This window comes from Vicugna pacos, chromosome 6 (genome assembly GCF_048564905.1).
Source record: "Vicugna pacos chromosome 6, VicPac4, whole genome shotgun sequence".
In the NCBI taxonomy this organism is placed as follows: Eukaryota; Metazoa; Chordata; class Mammalia; order Artiodactyla; family Camelidae; genus Vicugna; species Vicugna pacos.
In genome coordinates, this window is record NC_132992.1 from 10,434,835 (window position 1) to 10,455,402 (window position 20,568).

The window sequence follows — 20,568 nt, forward strand, 5'->3', positions numbered from 1 at the left end:
CAACATACAGTATGATTCCATTTTTATAAGTCAAAAGTAGCGACTCATAACCAGCTGCACACATAGCCAGTAAAACCGTTTAAAAGGGGAAGTATGACCATAAAATCGGGATAGTAGTCACCTCTGGGGGACAAAGGGGAGGCTAGAGGGGACACACAGGGCAATCTGGAAGTGCTGGTAATAGCTTTTCTGCACCTGGTTTGTCATTACATAGTTGTCTGCTTTATCCACTAAAGTGCACATCTGTTTTATGTACTTTTCTGAATACTTCTCCAAATTTAAAAAAACAAGAACTCGTACTACCAAATATTAACACTGATGAAAGCTGTAAGTATTAAACTAGTGTGGGAAAAACTAGAAGGCCCAGAAACAGGGCCAAGATACAAAAGACACATAGGAATTTAAAATTCTATGATAGCACTCATTACAGTTTAAATTTAAAAAAATTAAAATCTCACCTCATGCAATATTCCCAAATAAATTTGAGATGGATTAAAAATTTCCTTTTGAATTAAAGATAAGTATAAAAGTGAATTTTTAAAAATGACTAAAAGAAGGATAAATCCATACCCAACCTCGGGGTAGTAAAGGCTTGCTCTCACACCCCTGAGAAGGTGGACTCCTAAAGAAAACAAGCTCTACACCAAACACACCATCAATTGTATTAAAAGGCAAGTGACACACAAAAACAATAATATGTAACAAGAGATGGACATCTTAATTCATAAAGAACCTCTAAGCCAATAAAAATGGCAGACTCTCCAAGAGAATACAGGAGGGCATGAATAAGCAGTGCTCAAACCATGGACGTAAATAGTCAACAAACATGAAAAACACTTAGCCTTCATTCATAATCAAAAAACACACATTTCAAAGGTAGTCCTTTTCTACAATTATTCAATTTGCAAAGATTTTAAATAGCAATTTGCGATTCTGGGAGTTTCCTTTATGGCTAGTGGGAATGCCAAGGGGCCATCTTCATGAGTGTGTGATGTACATCAAGTCTCAAAAACTTAAGTGTTCACCAGCAAGTCCCTTCTAGGAAGGTGCCTTTTGGAAACAGACCACTTGTATTCAGCTGTGATGGCATTTTAGGATGTTGATTGCATCCCTGTTTTCAGGTTGCATTATAATTAACAAACTGTGAAACAAGATAATTTTGAAAGTTAACATACACCCATAAAATGGAAGTTATTCTGCAGCTATCTGAAATGCAGAATCTCTAGTATGTGAAAATGTTTACAATATATAGAGCAGACTATTAACTGATGCATAGTATGATTACACTGCTGAAAATATAAATGCAGAGCTATGCAGAGAAAAGTCCGTCCGTGTACGCGTGCCCGAATGCTAACAGAGGCCCTCTCTCCGGAGGTGGGACTACAGGGGACTGTGTGAGTGTGCATGGAGCCCTCCCGTGTTACCCAGCTTTCCAGAAATAACATGTATTTTTATTCTATAAAGAAGAAACAGCAAAGAACTTTGTTATGAAATCATTTACAATTAGTTTTAAAAGTAAAATTAATGAAACTGTTCCCTCAGTGTACTTTCACATTTGCTTTTTGCGGGGAGGGGGCAAAAGGGAGCTGGGAAGCAGGAGCCGCTCCCGAAGTGCAGGCCATGGGACTGAGCCCCTCCCATCACACGTACAGCGGCCGGAATGTATTTTCATTCAGATGGTGTATATGAAAAGTTCTTTTAAAGTTAAGCTAGATTTAATTAAGCACCACTAAAACATCACATTAGCATTTTGAAATTGCTGTAATTAATACTTTATTCTTCCTTTCAACACTGTTTAAAGGCGCCAACATACTAGACAAAGAAATCTTTGATAACATACGTGTTAATTTCTCTGGAGACAACCACATAATCCTTTAAAATTACATATGTGTGTATATATATGAGATTAAGGTTTCTGCAGCTCATGTAACCCTCTTTTTTGCATGGGAAAGCAATATACTGATAACAAACCAATTGTAGCTTTAAAAAAAAACTGGTTTTCTTATCAAACTGAACCTATCATCTGTTAGTACAATGAACTCAAGTCAGGCCAGGCAGGAGAACCGCTTCTCCCTTCACCTACGTCCGTCATCTTGGGCTTTTCCTACAGCTCATGTTACTCCAGGCAAATCTGGTCACCTAGACCCACCCTCCAGCATCAACTAAAAGGACTCTTTATTCCTAATCAGAAGGAAAACATTCTTCCTAAGGAAAGACAGAAGAAGGAAACAAACACTTAAGAATCTTCTCTGAGCGTCTTCCTTGGTATCTCACATCCAACGCCGCATGTCCCATGCAAACATGCACAAAATTCTCTACGTTGCTCCCTTCATTATTCAGAAAGGGAGGGGCCTGTGTCTTCCTAATTCATTGTAGTTGATGGCCTGGGACAACTTAATAATTCACTGAAAGACATGTAATAAATGCTACTTGACAGAGGTAAGAATAAAGAGAAAAGCGGTTGGTCACCTGCTTTTATTTGGCTTAGAGAAAAAAATGTGCTCTAGTGTACACTAACATATCAGATCAACAGATGACATACTGCAAAACTTTAATACAGTGTGATTAAGCACAATATTCAATTTTTAAACTTTTCAAGCACATGAAAGTTATCTTCTCAAAGTGGGCTACTTTCATAGCTTCCTTTGTGTACCTTTACAAAATTCTTTCCACAAGGTCTGACACTGATCTTGATACTTGTTAGAAAGTCTGATGGAAGATAATGAGATCTCAACAGGCAGAGATGCAGGAGATTATCCGGACACCCATCTTCAGAATTCATCATCCGAGGACCGATCGTCACCCTCATCCCTTACTTCTCGGTATTTCCTAGAAGATTCTCCTTCTGGATTATAGCTCTGCATTTTAATATTCAGTCTTTCAGCTAATTTTTGTGCTGCCAGCTTGGCTTGCATCTCCTTTAAAACAGAAAGCAAAGCAGAAAGTTACACATGCGCATCTTATCCCTACAATTTTTCAATGGGAAGTCACTGGAACAGACTCGAATTAAAGGGGCTTTCTGCTCTACTGGGCGCTCTCTACAGCACTGCGCCCACCACAGACACCACAGGGCAAGGCTGGGGAGAGCTACGAGCCTGCTGTGGCGGTGGTGACAGACTTGCAGCCATAAACAATGTGCACCGAAACATCCCACCTCTACAGGAGAAACTGAGTCATCAGCTTGGCACTTCAATGGTTATAAATACAGACACATTTTCAAGTATGTGGGCACCTGATCTGTATGTACAAACTTACAGAACAATTTCAACTGTCAAATGTCAAAAATCACCAATGCTATACTGATTCTCCAAGGGGAAGAATCTTTCTCCCTGGATTAAATCATGGCTTCTAGGCCTGAGAGGTACATTTCGACACCACAATGAAAATCAAAGAATTAACACTAAAAACTGATTGTCACTCTTCAAGTTAACTCCCATGAATATTACCATGCAGTCAAAAGTTCAGTTAAGTTTCAGACACTGGCAATGTGCGTATATACACCCAAGGACATCGTCACCAGCTGATGGCGGGTGGCGGTGCTCATTCCTGACCCGGCTCCTCGCCTTGCCCATGCTGCCCCCAGACCACCTGAGCTTGTTCCTGTCCCTGCCCTCGGGCCACGGGCAGTGTGGGTAGGTGGGACTGAAGTGGGAGCTGCTGCTACCACTACCACTCTGCCAGGGAAACCAATTTCAAACTGAAGGGTTTAATTCAGCCTACGAATATCTCAGGACAGACACTGAAGGCCACATAGACAATTTAAAAAACAATTCCTCCAGGCTCAGTGACAACTAGGCAATAACTTCAATGCACTGAGAGGAAGAAAAATGGCTTTTAAAAAGGAAGGCCTTAAAAATGCCCATCCGTGCTACCTGGGCTTCTATGAAAAGCCCAGGCAGAATAACAAGCTAGGTCTGCATTCACTGGTGTTTACAGTACCCGATTAAAGCCTAGCCAAGCAGCATTAGGTCTGGCAGCTGTTTTCCTGGAGGCTCAAATGATCGCTGCCTAAGAAAATCAGACCCTTTCTTTTCTCTCAGTGGTCCTCACTTACCTTCTGTCATCCCATTACCCTGTACACAAACTGTCAACTTACACATTTAAAGTTCTATGCAGAACACACAGATCGTGAAGAAAACGCTCCAAAACTGATTCAGTGAACGAAAGTAAGAGATTCTTCTGTCTTCACAAGGGCCCGCAGATTTGCTGTTAAGCTTAGTGTCCAGCTGTCTGTTGACAACACACCACTTCCCACCCATCTCATGGTCTCCTCGGTACCACAGGAGACTGGAGCCTGGAAACCACACTGCCCTGACTCTTAGCAGGGTTCCAGGTTAAACGTCACCACTGACACGTTCTCACGCAGGTTTCTCAAGGTGGAAGACCAAAAAGCGATGCTACTGCTACCTGACGGTCTGGCTTTTCAGAGCCATGAAATTTCACAGTGGTCTCTGCACATTTCCCAGCAAACACCACTTTGGTGTCACAGGCAGCTGGACCGTTTCCTACAGTGCCAGCATCCTCAAGACTGCAAGCTAGAGGCACACATCTGAGAGCTCATGGCATGCACAGATGCCCACATCTCTAGCACCTCGTGCAGTCTACTAAACCCTGCTCTCCCTGAACCTCCAGGAATAAGTTCGGACTCATGTAAGCCGCATCTGACATGCAGACAAGACACAACCAATCCTCTAAATACCTCATAGCTCTGTTTCTGCTGTTTCTGAAGTGCCAGAGACTCCTCTATGGAGAGCAGCTGTGCAGGCAGATGGTGGAGCGGCAGGAGCCGGGCTGCTGTGATGTCATCAAGGTGCTTCCTGTCCCTGAGCCGCCTCTCCTCTGAGCAAACAGGAGACCCTCGCCTCTGACAGTGACTCGACCAGTCGTGCTGCTGTGAAGGTAACCTGGAGGGGGGAAAACTTCCGTCACACCATCAGACTGGTTTCCTTACACAGACACCTTCGCAACATTCGCACACACGAAAGTGGCCTGTAACCTGAGCAGTTAATTCTTCTACAAAGGTGACAGTAAGCACTGTACCACTATTTACCTGTGTAGATAAAACTTGGTCCTTTTTCTAACATATTTACCTCAAAAACAGAACTACTGCAACTGGCACGTTTTTGGAGAGTAATTTGACATTTCGTTGTTCTAACAAGTAGGAGTCTTTCCCTTCTCTCTTCAAAGCTTATACTTGAACTGAAACCTGTTTTTATTTTTTCATTCAAAAACATTTGCTAAGGGGCTTACTGCCCAGCAGAGGGAAATAAACTTGTCAGCCCTCAGTGCAGTATCATATCACAGGGACCACGACACGGGCCCACACAGGGTATGCTGGAACAAAAAAAAGGGAACACCCAGTTGGAATAGGACAGGGGGAGGTTGTCAGAAGAGCTTCAAGAGTGCACTTTGAGGAGTTTTGGAATAGTAAGTATTCAGGAAATGAGGGGAGAAGGGCATCCCAGCGGCGGGTGCGAGGGGACCCGCTGCGGCGCACGGGAAGCAGGGGTGGGGACTACAGGACAGGCAGTGGGAGGAGGCTGGGGAGCAGGCTGGGTCCAGCCCACTGTGAAGATGTCTATGAACAGGTTCAGCTTTACAGTCTGCAAACTGCACTCTGGCAGCAGTGGAGAGGATGGACCAGTGGAGTTAAGACTAGGCCAGGACCAACCACAACTACAGCCCAAGAGAGGGATAATAGCCTTCACCTTCATAGGAGAGAGGATGAACCCAGGAATAATGGGAGGTGAAGGTCCAGGAAATCAGCTGTGTAGGTCCTCGTGGCAAGCAGAGGTAGAAATGAGGGAAAGAAAGGAGGTGGTGGCACTCTTCATTTAGGGGATAGGGGAGAAAGTAGTTCGGGAAGAAATGAGTTCTGCATTGCACGTGATAGGCCTAAGGTGCCACAGAACAGCCCCGCATGGTCAGGCTTCACAGGGAACTGGACGTGCAAATCTGAAGTTCTGGGAAGACCAGGCTAGAAGTAGACGAGGGGCAGCTTCCTGCATCTAGAAGAGCATGTAGGAGAGGCCAAAGGAAGAGCCGAAAAGGAGCCAAAGGACACCACCGCATCCCACCCTCCAACCTCCATTTGTCCAAGGCCTACCGACCCATCAAGGCCCAGGCTTTACCGATAACTGCACCCAAGTGTCTGTCTGTCTCTTGTAGACCTTCCCTTGCTAACCCTCACTGGCATTCCTTTACCTCCTCCCACTCCCAGCTAAAAGACCACAACACAGAACTGGGGTCAGTATTTTCTGTTTTATGTGTTGACTAGATGATGATTCTGGCTTTTGGTCTACCTAGAAGTAAGGAAAGATACCTCACTACACACAAGCCATTACTTAAAGATTCCCTTTTATTCCTAACCAAAAATTAATGTAATATAATCCTCATTTTCTATGTGGGAGAAATAATTTTGAGATTAAAAAAATAATGGTAAGAGAATTAAACTTGAAAGTCTCTATAAGAATAAAAATTGGTTTTAGGTATTTTTAACTGTAGACTTTCATTTTTCAAAGAAAGGCACAGTGGTTAGACTTGTATCTGGTGTTACATTTTTGTAAATCTACTCCCTCACTTGGGTGTTCTATTTGCATTTCTCTTTTCTCTTCGGATAGCTTTTGTTTTCCTGAATATGTCAGAAATAAAACTATGACTCAGAACTTAGAAGCAGGGTTAATTTCCTACCCCCAGCCCAGTCCCGGCCCAGATGTTTTCAGGTTTTTAACCCCTTCTCAGCTCCCTCCCCCTAAAATGATTATACAGTTTAATGTTCTTCCAGCTATGTAAGACTTGGGTCCTCATCTAGGTCCTAAACTCTATGAGGAGCAGAATCTTTACTTCTGTGTCGCCACGGCACCAGCTGCCCACGTACAGCGTACACACAAATATTTTTTGCTGAGAAAGTCCATCAGCTCCTGCAACCGTTTTCCCCTTAGCTGAAATTCTCATCAAAGGGGGAGCAATATAGCAGAAAATGGTTCTGGGAAAAAATCAGAATAAATTCTCTGTTTAATATGAAATATCGCCCAAGTATCCTGAAATTTAATACTCTAGCTGCTATTTAAAAGTTTTTCAATTATTTGGCTAAAAAACTACAGCATTTCTCAACATGACCCCTCTGCTCCAGCCAGGCTAGAGTTTCCACAATCTGCTCATTGCTAACCGCAGGCAGTTCTCACACATGGTCCAGAGTTTAACAAGTAGTATGCTTCTGTGGCCGATGTACTTACACATTGGTTTTAAATTTATGTGGTGGGGGCAGGGGGTTTTTGGCTCGAATTTCTAGCACTTCCATGTAATGAGGCTTCCTCTGTGGCTCGCTCTGAAGGCCAGTCAAGTTCTCAGTACTCGTGTTTTCTTCTGAGCGGTGTTCACTTGAGTCTGCAATCGTGATCCTTTGTAATCTATCAATAAACTGGTTGTCAGAGCTGCTAGAACTATCCTCCGCTTGACCAGCAACACGATGCTGAGGGAGAGGCGCACGAGCTTCGGCCGAGGGAGGTGTGGTAGCTCTGCTGCCCGAAGCTGGGCACTTGCTCACCGTGAACTCAACCTCGGGGGCCTCTGCATTGCCTCTGCGGGGAGGATGGACAGGTTCCTGCTGTCGTGAGGTTGTCTGAGATGGCGTGACGTTAGCTACAGAGGAACAGCCAGGAACTAGTGATGAAGTATCAAGTATCTGGTCAGAGTTCTGGGCCTTTTCTGTGTCCACATCAACAAATGCAACTGCCTTCTGCCTCTGTTTACAGTCTAAACTAACGGGATGCAAGAGTCCACTTCTTCCTTGAATTTCTTCACGCTCTGTAATGGCAGCTTTCAGTTTGGCGACAGAGTCTAAGATCTTTTTACCTTTGTCGGGCAATTTGCAAATGAATTTTCTGGCAAAAGGAAAAGAACATGTATACATAAGAGAGAGCCATGTTTTTAAACTTGAGATATCAAGACAAAGCATAATTCTCAAAGGGAGAGGAAACAGTCAAAAATGTGATTTCCAAGTACCCCAAAAGAGAAATAAAACAACAGAATCATTATCCAAATACCCCTCAAAATACAAGGGGCTGCAGGAAAAATAGGGAATAGGCCTCATCTGTCTCATCTAATTAGAATTTCAACAAAAGTATTTTAAACATATATGACATTCCAAAAATCAGCAGTTTTAAAAGTGTGATCTCAAAGGCTTTCCTGGGGAGGGGAATGGAGGGATCTGCAAGGTCAAAACTATTTTTATAACAAAACTAAGACATTATTTGCCATTTCTTATTTTCTTACAGGAGTACAGAGAAGTTTTCCAGAAGCTACACGTTATATAACAACATCACTGCTCTGATGGCTAACAGAAAGTATGTACTTGGGTAATCTTTTGTTTTAAAGATTCTCACTTGTAATTCCTAAGACAATGATAAACATCAGTAGATAAAACACACATAAGACAAGAGCTCTTTGGGATGCTCAATTAAATCTTAAGAGTAAAAGGAGTCCTGAGACCAAAAGTTAACTAACGCCTACAGATCAAAAACCCATTCTCACAAAGGCAAAACAGCTGGCTCTACCAGGAAGCCCCCAAATGATGATTTGCCCTTTTGTCTGAGTGATAGAAGTTCCTTTTCTGATTTTCTTTTCTTTAACTACACAATAAATAGGGAAGGTTCCATCTCAGGCTTTCTATTCTTTCTGACACTACAATCATTTCCCCAATTTCAACTATTACTCTCCCTCTCCAACTGAGATGCGTGTATATTCCCAGCCTTCTCTTCTCTCTTGAGCCTCGGGATCACTTCTCCAGCTTTTAACTAGATAATAATTAACTCTCCCATCAAATCAGTTCGCCTAAGTGAAGTCAACCTGGGACCTATTCCCCTCCCCCAGCCTTCCTATTTTTATTAGTGGTGCTCCACGCGGTCTAGAAACTTCAGCCGTCTCTCAACTACATGTTCAAATTAGTCCACACCTGATGCAGTTTTCCCAATCCCACAACCACCCTTCTAGTTCACTTTTTAAAAATCCCCTTGTTGGGAACATCTCTGAAAATATCCTCCTACCGTCTTCTGCCTCTTTTCCCTTCCAACTATCCTGCACCAACCTGCTAAAATAAGCTTCCTGAAAAATCATTTTCATTATATCGATCCCCCGGTAAAATCCGTGAAGTCCACCAGCTGAGTGTGAGTCAAACTTTCTTTGCCTAATAAACCCCTCTTTTATCCCACTCTTCCCATGTCCTAGGTTTCTGTAAAAATAGGGTCTAGAAATGAAATTGACAAGATGTTTGGGGCACGACTGCGGGGGGAGGGGGGCACAAAAGAATTTGGGATACAGATCTTCCCTTCAGAAAACCGACACAGGAGCTGAATAAGTAAAACCACGAGGAGCTGACGAGCTGAAATGCTCCGCAGCTGGTCAGCACGGAAGCCATCCCGCAGGTGGTCGGTGTCCGGCCGGAAGGGGTCGGCTCTGCGGCTGCAGGCCGGCCGCTGGCCCGCGCGCCTGGAGCGGACCCGCCTGAAGCAAGGTCACCTTCCAGGTAAGAGAACGGGGTTAGGGGTGAGGTGGGGGGCGTAAGGTGGGAGGGGAGGAAGGGAGGACGCGTCCCGGGGAGCCCGAACCCAAGGAGCCCGGCGGTGACTCGCGGGACCCACGCTTACACGTTGCGCGAAAGTCTCTCCTGGCGCCTCAACATCTCCCGCAGCTCCGCCAAACTCCGCTGCCCCAAGTCCTCGGGAGCTTGGGGCTCGAAGCCGCGGGGCAGCGAGGACATTCTGCGGGGGCTGAGGCTGGCGAGGCGGCGGGCACTCGGCGTCCTCGGCAGCCCCCGCTGCTGGCGCCGGATCCGCGGCCGGCGGGGCCTCCGGGGCACGAGCGGGAGCCGCCATTTTCCCGGAAGGACAGGTCTTCTTCTAGCCGAATCGAGCTTTATTGAAACGCCGGAAACAAACACAGACAGGGAGGAGGTGGGGACCAGAGGGGCGGGAGGGGACGCGAGTTTCGGGGTGACGTCACGTGCCGGCCGGGCGCGCTTGCGAGCTGTCTTTTTTCTGTGCATCCGCTCTTCACGTGTTTATTCAGAAAGTAGTGAGTGCCCCGGCCCCTGCCCTGAAGGAGCCTACCGAGGAAAACAATGCAATTTTAAGATGGATGTGGGCTACAGAGAAGGTATCTCTGAGAAGTGAAACGTAAGTGGAAACCTGAGTGATGAGTTGCCCAGTGGTGAGGCTAGGGGAATGTGCCGGTCGGCGCACGGGAAGCGCCGGCCTATGGCGTGGCCCGCCCAGCCCAAGGCTTAGAAGCCCTCAAATGTTAAAGTTGGAAGGATCCTCAGTGACCATCGGCGTTTCGTAATGGGCTTTATGGCAGTGGGAGCGGGGCTTTTCTTCATTTGCGGCACTCCTTCAGGCACTGCAAGACATTTGGTGTTTGGCTTCAGTCCAGTAGTAGCTTTGGCATTCCCGAGTCCTCATAACAATCCAAACGCACCCCCACCCAACACACACGCTTCCAAAGACCCACAAGGGGTGATGGGGGTGGGAGGTGCTGTACAAGCCAGTTGAGAACCTCTCCCTCAGTTCCCAATTTTGCTTATAGAAAAACGGAGGCACAAAAGCTGAAGCAAGTTTCCCCAGGGCACAAAACTAGTAAGTGACAGCACCAGATTTTAAACTCAGATGTCCAGCTGCTCTTTCTACCACACCAATTTGAAAATCCCCTTCTTCCAAATTGTTAGAAAGTTTTTTAGGCTGTTGGGGAAAGCAGTCTAGTAAGCATCACACCTAACCCTTACCTTTTCTTTATAGTTCAGCCTGGAGAGCTGTGTCCCCGAGGAGATACCAGGAAGCATGCTGGAGTCACAATAGACATCAGTTGGGAGATTTAAAAGACCCCATAAACTCCAACATCAGAAACCCCTCTTCTCTGATATGGAAAATTTGCATTTTCTGAATCCTATGTAAGGTGCTATAATAAACAAGAGACAGTTCCCTCCCAATCAGACAGAATCTGTAGATAAAATCTGAAGCTATTTTAGGGAGCATAGTTGCAGCTATGTCTGTATCATTGCAATCTAATCCATTCTGATCAGATTAATTAATGTATCAAAATTCTCAAATAAGCTCTGCTTTGAAGCCTAAGGATTTCAGTAACCTGCTCCAGCCCTAGCTAAATGAGAAATACTTGAGTAAAGCCCATGTCAGGTGGCTGTTCCCTGGCAAGCTCCCCTGGAGCCTTCCTCATCCCGTTCCCTGACCACAGCTGAAGGCCTTTATTTCCCCCACAGTACTGAACCCCTTCTGATCCTGGGCCACAGGTGCCCTCAAAGTGACGCGGGAGAGAGGATAGCCGTATCCCAGGTCTCAGTTGAGTCCCTGCGATGTGTCCCGTCAATGTGGGTCCTTGGCTTCATGCAGGAAAGAATTCAAGAGCGAGCCCCAGTTGAGTAAAGGTAGATTTATTTGTTCAAAAAGATACATACTCCATAGACAGAGTGCAGGCATTTTCAGAAGGCAAGAGAAAGGCCATGAGGTGTAGGGGTTGGGTACTCAGTAGATATACTCCATAGACAAGCGGACCATTTTGGAAGGTGGGGGAGCAAGAGGCCAAGAGGCACAGTGTTGCAAGTTTTTATGGGCTCAGTAGCTTTGTATTGCTAACAAGTGGGAGAATTACTCCACCTACTTTAGGGGAAGGGCCTAGGATTCTCAGGAATTGGGCCACTGCCCACTTTTTGACCTTTTATGGTTAGCCTCGGGACTGTCATGGCACCTGTGGGTGTGTCATTTACCATGTTCATGTATTACAATGAGTGTATAATGAAGTATAATGAAGCTCAAGGTCTATTAGAAGTCAAATCTCCTGCCATTTTGGGCCTCAAGGCCTGTTGGGAGTTGAATTTTACGCCACATTGGTGTCAATTGCTGTGTCGTTTCTTGAATGGTTTGCCTTGTCCCCTTCGTTTCTGTCTCAAAAGCAAGGATGCTTTTCTTTCAAGCCTCAGAATTTTGCCCCCCACCACCCCGCCTGCTGTTTTGCTTTTGTGGAAGGCTGTCCCTTTTCCCCCAGCCCATTATAAACCTTAGCTCAGGTCTCACCTCCTCCCTGAGCCTTCTTAGATTATTCCAACCCAAATTGCTCTTTGAGCATAACAACTATAGTGCTTAGAACCCGTAATGCTTCTCCAGTTGTGTTGTGCATGGCGATTTCGTTTCGAACAAAATTGTGAAGTCAGAATTCTGTTGAGGAGCTATATTTGTACTTCTGTCTCCCCTAATGCATATAGCAGGTACTAATTGATGGAATCTCTCATATTTTTCTCTTCGCCTTGCCCCCATATTCCTCTTCCTCTTAATGAAATGTCCCTTTTATATATACAAATCTTAAGCTTTTAATATAAACATTAACCATAATTACTGTGAAGATATTTTCAGTGGTATGGGATAGAATCTTTTACACAACAGAGCTTAGGACTTCAAGTTGTCGTAATGCAAATCTGAATTCTGAACAACCAATGCACCAACTGTCTAGTTTTCTAGTCGGTAACCAAGAGGCTTAGCCAGTAAAGAAATTTAGTCAAACATTATTCTAGCTGTTTCTGTGGAGGTGTTTTTTTTAGGTGAGGTTAACATTCAAGTCAGTGGACTTTGAGTAAAGCAGACTGCCTCCATATTGTGGGTGGGCCTCATCCAATCAGTTGAAGCCCTTAGGAGAACAAAGATTGACCTCACCCGAGCAAGAAGGAATTGGGCCAGCAGACGGCCTTCAGACTTCAGCTGCAAGTTCCTGGGTCTCTAATCTGCTGGCCTACCTGGCAGTGATAATCATGTGAGCCAATTTCTTAAAATGAATCTCTCTGATAATGGCTGATGTGATTATCTATCTACAAACACACACGTGAGTGCACACTATTGGATCTGTTTCTCTGGAGAACGCTGGCTAATACAGAGCTCAATAGCAATTAGTCTGTTAGGAAAAAATCAAGGCTTGATTGATGGCTGGCCTTCAGGATGAGAGAGCTGACTTGGGAAAGGGGAGGCTAGCTTGTGCTGTGTCCCGGCTAGGTGCTGAGCGCATGGAGAAGAGATGGAAACCAAGAGTCATAAACAATCATGAAACAAGTTCTGTTTTCTTTGGGGGGGGGTGTGCATTTAAGCATCCATGTGGAAATGTGAAAACAAATATATGTATGTATATGTAAGACAGGGACATTGTGCTATACACCAGAAATTGACCCATTATAATTGACTGTACTTAAATAATTTAAAAAAGAGAACATGATTGAAAAAACAGGGTTTAAAAAAAAAGCATCCGTGTGGAAATGGAACATGCTGGATTTTTCAGTCAAATCCGTAGCAGCCATAGCTAATGAGAAATGAATGATGGTAAACCTGAGGCTTATCAACACTGATGGCTGACACCTGTGTGCCATTCACCAGCCCTCCTTCCGGTCAGGTCAGCGCGTTCTCAGGTAGGTGGAGCAGTGGGGACTAGCCTCACTACAGAGGGAGAGATGAGTGCTGAGACCTCCTGACCCCTCCTCCGTCCATGTGCAGCTCTGTCTGTTCCTCAGTGGAGAACTTCACAAGTGACTGCCAGGAGCCTGGTGAGTTAGGGAAGAGAAGCTGAGGGAGGGCGTTGGAATTGGGGATGAGAAAAAAGGAGAGAGAAAGGAACTGGTAAAGAGGGAGACAAACAAGCTGAAGGGGCAGTAAAAAGGATACCATTTCTCTGCATAGACATCAGAAACAAAGTTGGACAGGAAGCTTTCTGCTCAGGAATTCACCGATAAATTCATTCCCCTTCCAGCTCTAAAGTTCTTTACTTAGACAAAAGGTCACATCTCTCCTCTTTGTATTTCACTGTGATCCCGCTGCAACAAAAGGTTTTTCTCAGCTACTCAGGGGGTGAGGCTGTAAAGTGCATGCACTCCACGCTAAAAGTAAATTCTTGCATTAGTTATCCAAACTGTTTGAAACGAGGAACCAAATTTTCAGCTCATATCTCCCTCTTTATCAGCAAATGGTAATTTAAAGCCATTTACCAGGGCCATGGTTCCCGAGTGGCAGACTTTGGGCTATTAAAATTAATCCTGACAGAAGATCCTTGCTGCTTTCTCCAAGCACATTCAGGCTGTTGGTTTATGAGCAGGATGAACAGACGGCCCTTCCCAGAGGGCTTGAGGGAGGAAGCGCGTTAAAATGGCTGCCTGCATCTTTGTTTGCTCAGCTGCTTGGAAAAACTAAAACTGAGGGAAGTGGGATTAATCAAGGGGGCAGTTGCCCACAGGAAAAAAAAAAAAATAGGACAACTCTGGTGAGAAAATCCCAACCAAATAAGGTTCAAGTTGAAGGGAAAATAATTCTTTTCTTGTCAGACTTTCACATGGCTGAGTGTTGTTTGTTGACAGATTTCCCATTTCAGGACACCACAGTGTTTTGTGAGTTTTTTGGTTAGTGTAGGAAGAGATAATTCAGGGGGAAAAAATTAAATGTTTGATGCTGTAAAGTTCCAGGTGATTTTACTTTTTAATTAGCAAATTTAATGAAGATTACTGGTTAGATAGGTGACTAACCGGGATTGAATAGCACCTTTCTATGATTTCTCAAATGAATAAACTCACAAACCAGAAAAAAAAAAGTCATTGAAAGATACACATATAGTGATATTTGGTGCAGAGTATACAGACATTGTAGCTGAGGCCCCTCTACTACAATTAGGAGATAGAATCTTGAACAAGATTTAAAATATCTTCCCCTCTCCTGACTTATTTCACTTCTTTTTGAAGCATTGGCTGAACTTTATTCCATAAGACAGTTACTAGGTTAACAAGATTCTTCCTTTGAGACAGTAGATATTTCTAGAAGAGCTGTGGCCTATCAGTCATTTACACTTGAGTGTGAATTTGTTCCAGATGGTTTTCTTACAAAAGGCTGGCTCAGGTGACCTACACTAAAAGAGTGGGCTTTGACAGGAGGGAAAGGGAGAAATGGAGAGAATTTTGAGCAATTGGAGGCAAAGAGTAGACCAGAGAGAGTATGACAACCGAGAGATTAGGTGGTAGGAAGACCGTAGCGGACCTCCTTTCCACAATTTGGTGAATATGCAGGGCAGGCAAAAAGGGAAGATGTCAAAACCAAACTCTGCTTAGAACTGATTCACGTTCCATGCTGGAGGACAGACCCTCCTATGCTTAAGTGAGCCTTGTGTAAGATTCTTCATAAAAAAACATCCAGTGTATCATTTAAAGGAGGTAATTTGCAAAGACACTATAGGGTGAGATTTCGTAGTTTCCTTTCGGGTTTCATGGGAGAGGGATTTGAGAGTTTTGCTTTTAGTGGAAGGAAAGAAGAACCAGGTCACTGCAAAGCCAGCACGCTGTATGTCTAGCTTTTTGCAATCTGATGTACATCAGAGGCCGTGAAGTAAAGAAACTGGTGATGGGCAGCAGGATGGACTTAGAGGAAACGGACCACCCCTCTCCTTTCATGAGACCTGGCCAGCACCAAGTGTCTGGTCACCTTTAATTTTCTGTTGCATGAAAAAGAACACAGCTCTGAAAAGTTTCAGCTAGTGGGAATCGGAGAGAAGGAGCTGGGATGCTTATATAATATACCGCCGGGAGAATGACTCAGGAAAAAACAGTTCTCCTTGATTTTCTTCCCCAAAATTTGGAAGAGAGGAAGTCAAGCATAGTATATAGGACAGTAAAAGTGATCCAGATCAGAGAAGTGAAGAGGTGTGGGGAAATTTGTCAGTCCCCAGCTATGATTTTTTTGGAGAGCAGCTTTGTGTACTGCTAACTTAGGGGCCAGTTAATTTCCCTAAGCCTCAGCTTTCTCCTGTTTAAAATGAGGGTGTTGAACCAGACAAACTCCAAGATGCCTTTCAGTGCTTGAATTATATGATTCTAGGATGATTAATGTTATAATACATTCTTTGACAACATCTGCATCTATTTAAGCTCATAAATGTTGAGAGGAAATATTTGGTATGCTGTAAACCAGGAAGCAGGTAGCTCCCTTTAAATAAATACTCCTCCAACATTGATGAAGTTTCAGGTTTTATCAGCCTTTGCTGGACTCCCATGGTTCATATCTTACAGGAATGAATCATGTTTTCCATCACCTAGAGTTCTTGGGCTTAATTTAATTTTTATATCTGATGAGTGACAGCTCTAAGTAATTTAAGATTGTTTATAAGGTTAAAAGAAAAAAAACCCTGAAGTTGTCAAAATATCAGAAGACAGCAAACTATAATGAATGATGTGGGAGGAACATCACTTCAAGCTGACTGGAGAAAAAGCTGGTTTGAAGGAATAAATATCTTCTTTATAATGTACAGAAAGAAATACATTAGATAATGTAAATAAAGGGTTGCAAATTGTGGGTCTCTGGCCACATCCATCCTACAGATGAATTTGTTTGGCAGCATATAGTTTTTCAAATTCATAATTTTGAATTTGAGTGACTTGAAGATGGGCATGTTCTTATAATCCTGGTGAGCATCCTTCATGCCTCCACCCCCTCCCTGCCACTAGCCATTGTCCCCATTATCCTGCCACAGACCATTCCCACCTTTATACAAATTTCTTGGGCACCAGGACATTTGAGTTTGGGTATGTGATGCAAAGCTAAATGAAAAATTGAGCCCAACTCTTTTCTGAGAGGCTGCAATTACAGTCATCCCTCTGTATCCGTGGGTTCCACATCCATGGATTTAACAGCCTTGAAGCCAAATATTCAGAAAGAGGAAAAAAATGTAGACAGTACCGAAAAGCAAAATTTGAACTTTCCCATGTACTGGCAATTATTCACAAAGCATTTACATTGTGTTAGGTGTTGTAAGTAATCTAGAGATGCTTTGAATTATATGGGAGGATGTGCATAAGTTATATGCAAAGACTACACCATTTTATGTAAGGGGCTTGAGCATCTGTTCATTTTGGTATTTGTGGGAATGGGAGGGGTCTGGAACCAATTCCCCCATCTTCTCTCGATGCTGAGCCGTGACTGTAATACCACGGAAACTTCCTAGATCACTAGTAGATCGCTTTCTGAATCACTTGTTATAGAAAGGTGTTCTTCGCCCCTTAATCTGTTTTCCTAAGGCCTTCTGTGTTTCAAGAATCCCTACAAATGGTTGTCAGATGACTCATAGAACTGATGTTCCTACCAATTACAATTTTCATTGACATTGCAAGTTTTTTCCCCTAGAATTGAGTGTAGAGAGTGGACATTAATTTACAAGGACTCAGCTTTTTTTTTGGAGGGAAACAGTTTCCTTGTTTTGTAGTCAGACTCATAAGTATTCTAGTCAAAGGATAGAATCCTGATATTTTGAACAATTCCTAAGAAATTGTTTGCAAGTCTCTCTGGCAAAATATAGACATTGTTTACAAAGCTTGATTTAACATTTTTATCCATAACAAACGCCATTTTAAAAGGTCAAGGGAAATATGAATCTTTATGATTACCGTACAAATATTAATGTCTTTACAACTATATTTTCTATCTTAAATTCCATATTGGGATTTTGTGACAAAAAAGGTCGACTTGAGACAGCCCTAATTTCCTCCCCTCCCCAGCCCCCAAAAATGTTTAAATTTGTGGGTACCATAAAAATATTTTATTTTCGGGTTGGGCCAAAAAGTGAGCAGTTAAGATTTTTCAAGCTGAGTGTGTTTTGTTTAGTTGATGGCAAGTTAAGAGGAAAGGGGAGAATTAAAATATTTGCAAGATGTCATTAATCTCCAGCGAGAGCCGAGAGTTGTTTTTTTTCCCCCTTCATTTCAGAACTAATCCAGCTTTCTGTTATTTGGCTCAGAAAAGTCTTAAATCTGTAACAAGAGAGTAACTTCCTGTTCTCAAGAGTATGGCTGCCAAAGAAAACATTTACAAGAAAAGTCCCAGGGCCAAAAAATTGCCTACTAATTATTTCTCAACCCCCCTCCCGCCCCTAATTCAGGAAGGTGAATGCTGTAAATGCTGTATGTTAAAACTCGAAAGTATGTGTTGAAAAATTAAGAGAAAACCCCCAAGAACTGTTTGCCATTTATTTATATTTTATTGCATTCAAATTACATCAGTTTTATGGCCCTTGGGCACAAATTAATGTTTCTTATAATATTTTGTTCAGAATTCCACAAAGCTTATACCATACCTTCACCAAAATACATTAGGGAAGTTTTTACCTGGTACCTTTCCAGCTGAAGAAGAGGGAAGCAGCCCCGCATTCAGGAGCTCAGCTGGTCCCACCGGCTCCAGGCTGGCCTGATCCGCAGCAGTGAGGGCTCGCTTTTCTCCTTGGTGATCTGCCTGTTCAGTGCCATGTCGGTCCAAACCCCCGCAGCCCCTAGGTGGAAACTGACAGACTGTAAACATTCATATGGAAATGCAAAGAAGCTAGAATAGCCAAAACAACTTTGAAAAAGAACAGACTTGAAAGCTTATACTACCTGACTTCCAGGCTTCTGATAAAGCCATGGTAATCAAGACAGTGTGGGGTTGTTGTCAAGATAGCAACTAGAGCGGGTGGGTGTAGCTCAGGGGTAGAGTGAGTGCTTAGCGTGCGCTAGGTCCTGGTTCAATTCCTGGGCTTAAAATTAAAAAAATAAAATAAAATAAATAAACATAGTTACCCCTTCCCCAAAAAAGAAGAAAAAAAAGGTAGCAACTAGATTAATGTAACAAAACAAAGTGTCCAGAAATAGTCCTGCGTATGTATAGCTAATTGACTTTCAACAGTAGTTCGAGGGCAATTCAGTGGAAAATGGGTAATCTTTTCGACAAGTGGTGCCAAAACAAGTAGTTGGACATCCATATGCAAAAAACCTCTTTGATTTATACCTCACACCATGTGTTAGTAATCTAATCCTAACAAATTGTCTCCCAATTTGGCAGCAGTCTCCCTCTGATCTCTTTGCCTTTGGTCTCTCTAGAAATGCATCTCTAGCCTTTCTTTTCGGCTTGTCCTTCTCTGACAAAGTCAAGTGAGTTATTCTCAAATTTGCATATAAGGAAAAGTAGGCTAAGGTGTATTTTTCCCCCTTTGAATCCAGCCACAGCTTTTTTTGCCCTTTCCTTCTGCTCAGTCCCACTCACTGGTATTCATTATTCACTAAGTCTGCGTGTCCAGTAAGAGGAAATCCTTGGGTTTGCAAAAATTCATGTTGCAACACCTCCTTCACAGTGATTGCTAGTACTAATAGCAGCTAGCAGTTGTTTTTATCAGTGGTTGGCACGTCTTGGCGTGGTGCTGGCAACGCCGTTTCACGTGATCTGCACAGCAAGCTTGTGCCGGGAGGTGCAATTCCATTTCCTTCCTGGGCACAGCTGCTCACGGGAGCGCTCACTGCGCCTGAGAGCAGAAGTGACCGGCCCAAGGGAGCATTGTGATTGAGTGGCAATACCAGCTCCAGGCTTCCCACTTGTGTTCTGGAATCACACAGGCCTGGGTAGTTTCGGGCCATTTTCATCTCTTTGAGTTTCAATGTCCTTATCCACAAAATGTTGCTAGTGTCATTTACAGAACTACTGGGAAGATTCAGTGACTGCATGCTGTGCCCAGCCCGGTAACTTGGTCCCCTTTACTTCCCCAGCCACTGCACTTCCTGGATCCTTTTCATTTGTAGATTTCTCCATGTTTCTCGAGGTTGGAAATGGCTCCCACCTTTATGGGAAACTGCCGCAAGGGGCTTTACATGGCTGGAGAGAAAGGCAGCAGACCCGGTGGTCAGTCATTTGATGAGAGTAGAAAAGCCGGGGGTGGGGAGAACCCGAGAAAAATACCCTTGGGATTCAGGGACAGCAAAGATCAGCAGGCAGCCTGACTGGGAACAATTTTGGAGAGGATGAGGGTCCTGAGGTGCACATCTTTGTCTCCCTAGCACCTGGCACGTAGTTGTGAGACTGAACTGGCCCTTGGAGTCCAAACGTCAGGAAGAGCACATGGTCTGATGTGGCCTGACTGCCTTCCTGTCACACCGCGCAGCCCACCCCCTGTCCTGGGGACCACTCTGGAGTTCCTGGAGCAGGCAAATGGCATTTACTGGGGAGAAAGAGGGTGCCCAGGGAAGATGCATAGACCAGCTCAGGGGTGGGTCTTGGTAGGTGTGCCGTCTAAATGGGGGACCGTATCACATTACCTAACTCCTGACTTCCCAAACGTTCCTCTCTCCCCAGCCAGCCCTGAAGTGAACCCTCTAGGGCACGTCCCACTCAGACTCAAACACGGGGTCTGAATTCAGAATGGCTGACTCCTGGCTCCGAGTCACCAAGCGGCAGGCCCTCTCTTATTCCAGGATCCTGGGGCACCGGCTCCTTGTAAGCCCACTTTTGTTTCCTGTCGGCTGCCCAGGCCCTCTCTCGGCCCTGGGGACACCTCCAGGCCTGCAGCTCACACCTGCACGGTCCCCAAGCTCAGGTATCCGAAGGCAATATCCTGAAGGAACTTTTTTCACTGCCCATTTGGGGAACAGGGCTGCCTAAAACAAGCAACCTTATACACACCCTCATTTCTCAATCCTAGTGTTGGCAAAGGGGTCGGAAAAGCACATTCTCATCCTGCTGGTGAGAGTTTCAGTGG

The 20,568-nt window shown here is 44.2% G+C and overlaps 1 protein-coding gene and 2 long non-coding RNA genes across 5 annotated transcripts in view; 2 read left to right on the forward strand and 1 right to left on the reverse strand.

The window, feature by feature from the left end:
* LOC140696775 (uncharacterized) overlaps positions 1-20,568 on the forward strand; it is a 231,854-nt gene that overhangs the window by 188,289 nt on the left and 22,997 nt on the right. For all 3 annotated transcript variants that reach the window (XR_012073280.1, XR_012073281.1, XR_012073282.1), the window contains exon 4: positions 8,277-9,523. This is a non-coding gene — a long non-coding RNA (uncharacterized lncRNA). The remainder of the gene's footprint in view (positions 1-8,276; positions 9,524-20,568) is intronic.
* POLR2M (RNA polymerase II subunit M) lies at positions 1,757-9,875 on the reverse strand. Its single transcript, XM_006210969.3, has 4 exons — positions 9,645-9,875; positions 7,236-7,883; positions 4,700-4,904; positions 1,757-2,918 (listed from the first exon to the last, which is right to left on the reverse strand). Exons 1-4 carry the CDS (start codon positions 9,755-9,757, stop codon positions 2,772-2,774), a joined length of 1,113 nt encoding a protein of 370 aa, XP_006211031.1. The 5' UTR covers positions 9,758-9,875; the 3' UTR covers positions 1,757-2,771.
* On the forward strand, positions 9,995-10,981 carry LOC140696776 (uncharacterized). Its single transcript, XR_012073283.1, has 2 exons — positions 9,995-10,172; positions 10,791-10,981. It is a non-coding gene; the product is annotated as an uncharacterized lncRNA (long non-coding RNA).

Excerpts from the sequence above, each read along its gene's own strand:
- POLR2M (XM_006210969.3), bottom strand. The coding sequence starts at position 9,757 with ATGTCCTCGCTGCCCCGCGGCTTCGAGCCCCAAGCTCCCGAGGACTTG. Across the intron at positions 7,884-9,644 it reads GAGAGACTTTCGCGCAACGT|AAAATTCATTTGCAAATTGC; the intron begins GTAAGCGTGGGT and ends TCCTTTTGCCAG. Across the intron at positions 2,919-4,699 it reads AGCAGAAACAGAGCTATGAG|GAGATGCAAGCCAAGCTGGC; the intron begins GTATTTAGAGGA and ends TCTGTTTTAAAG.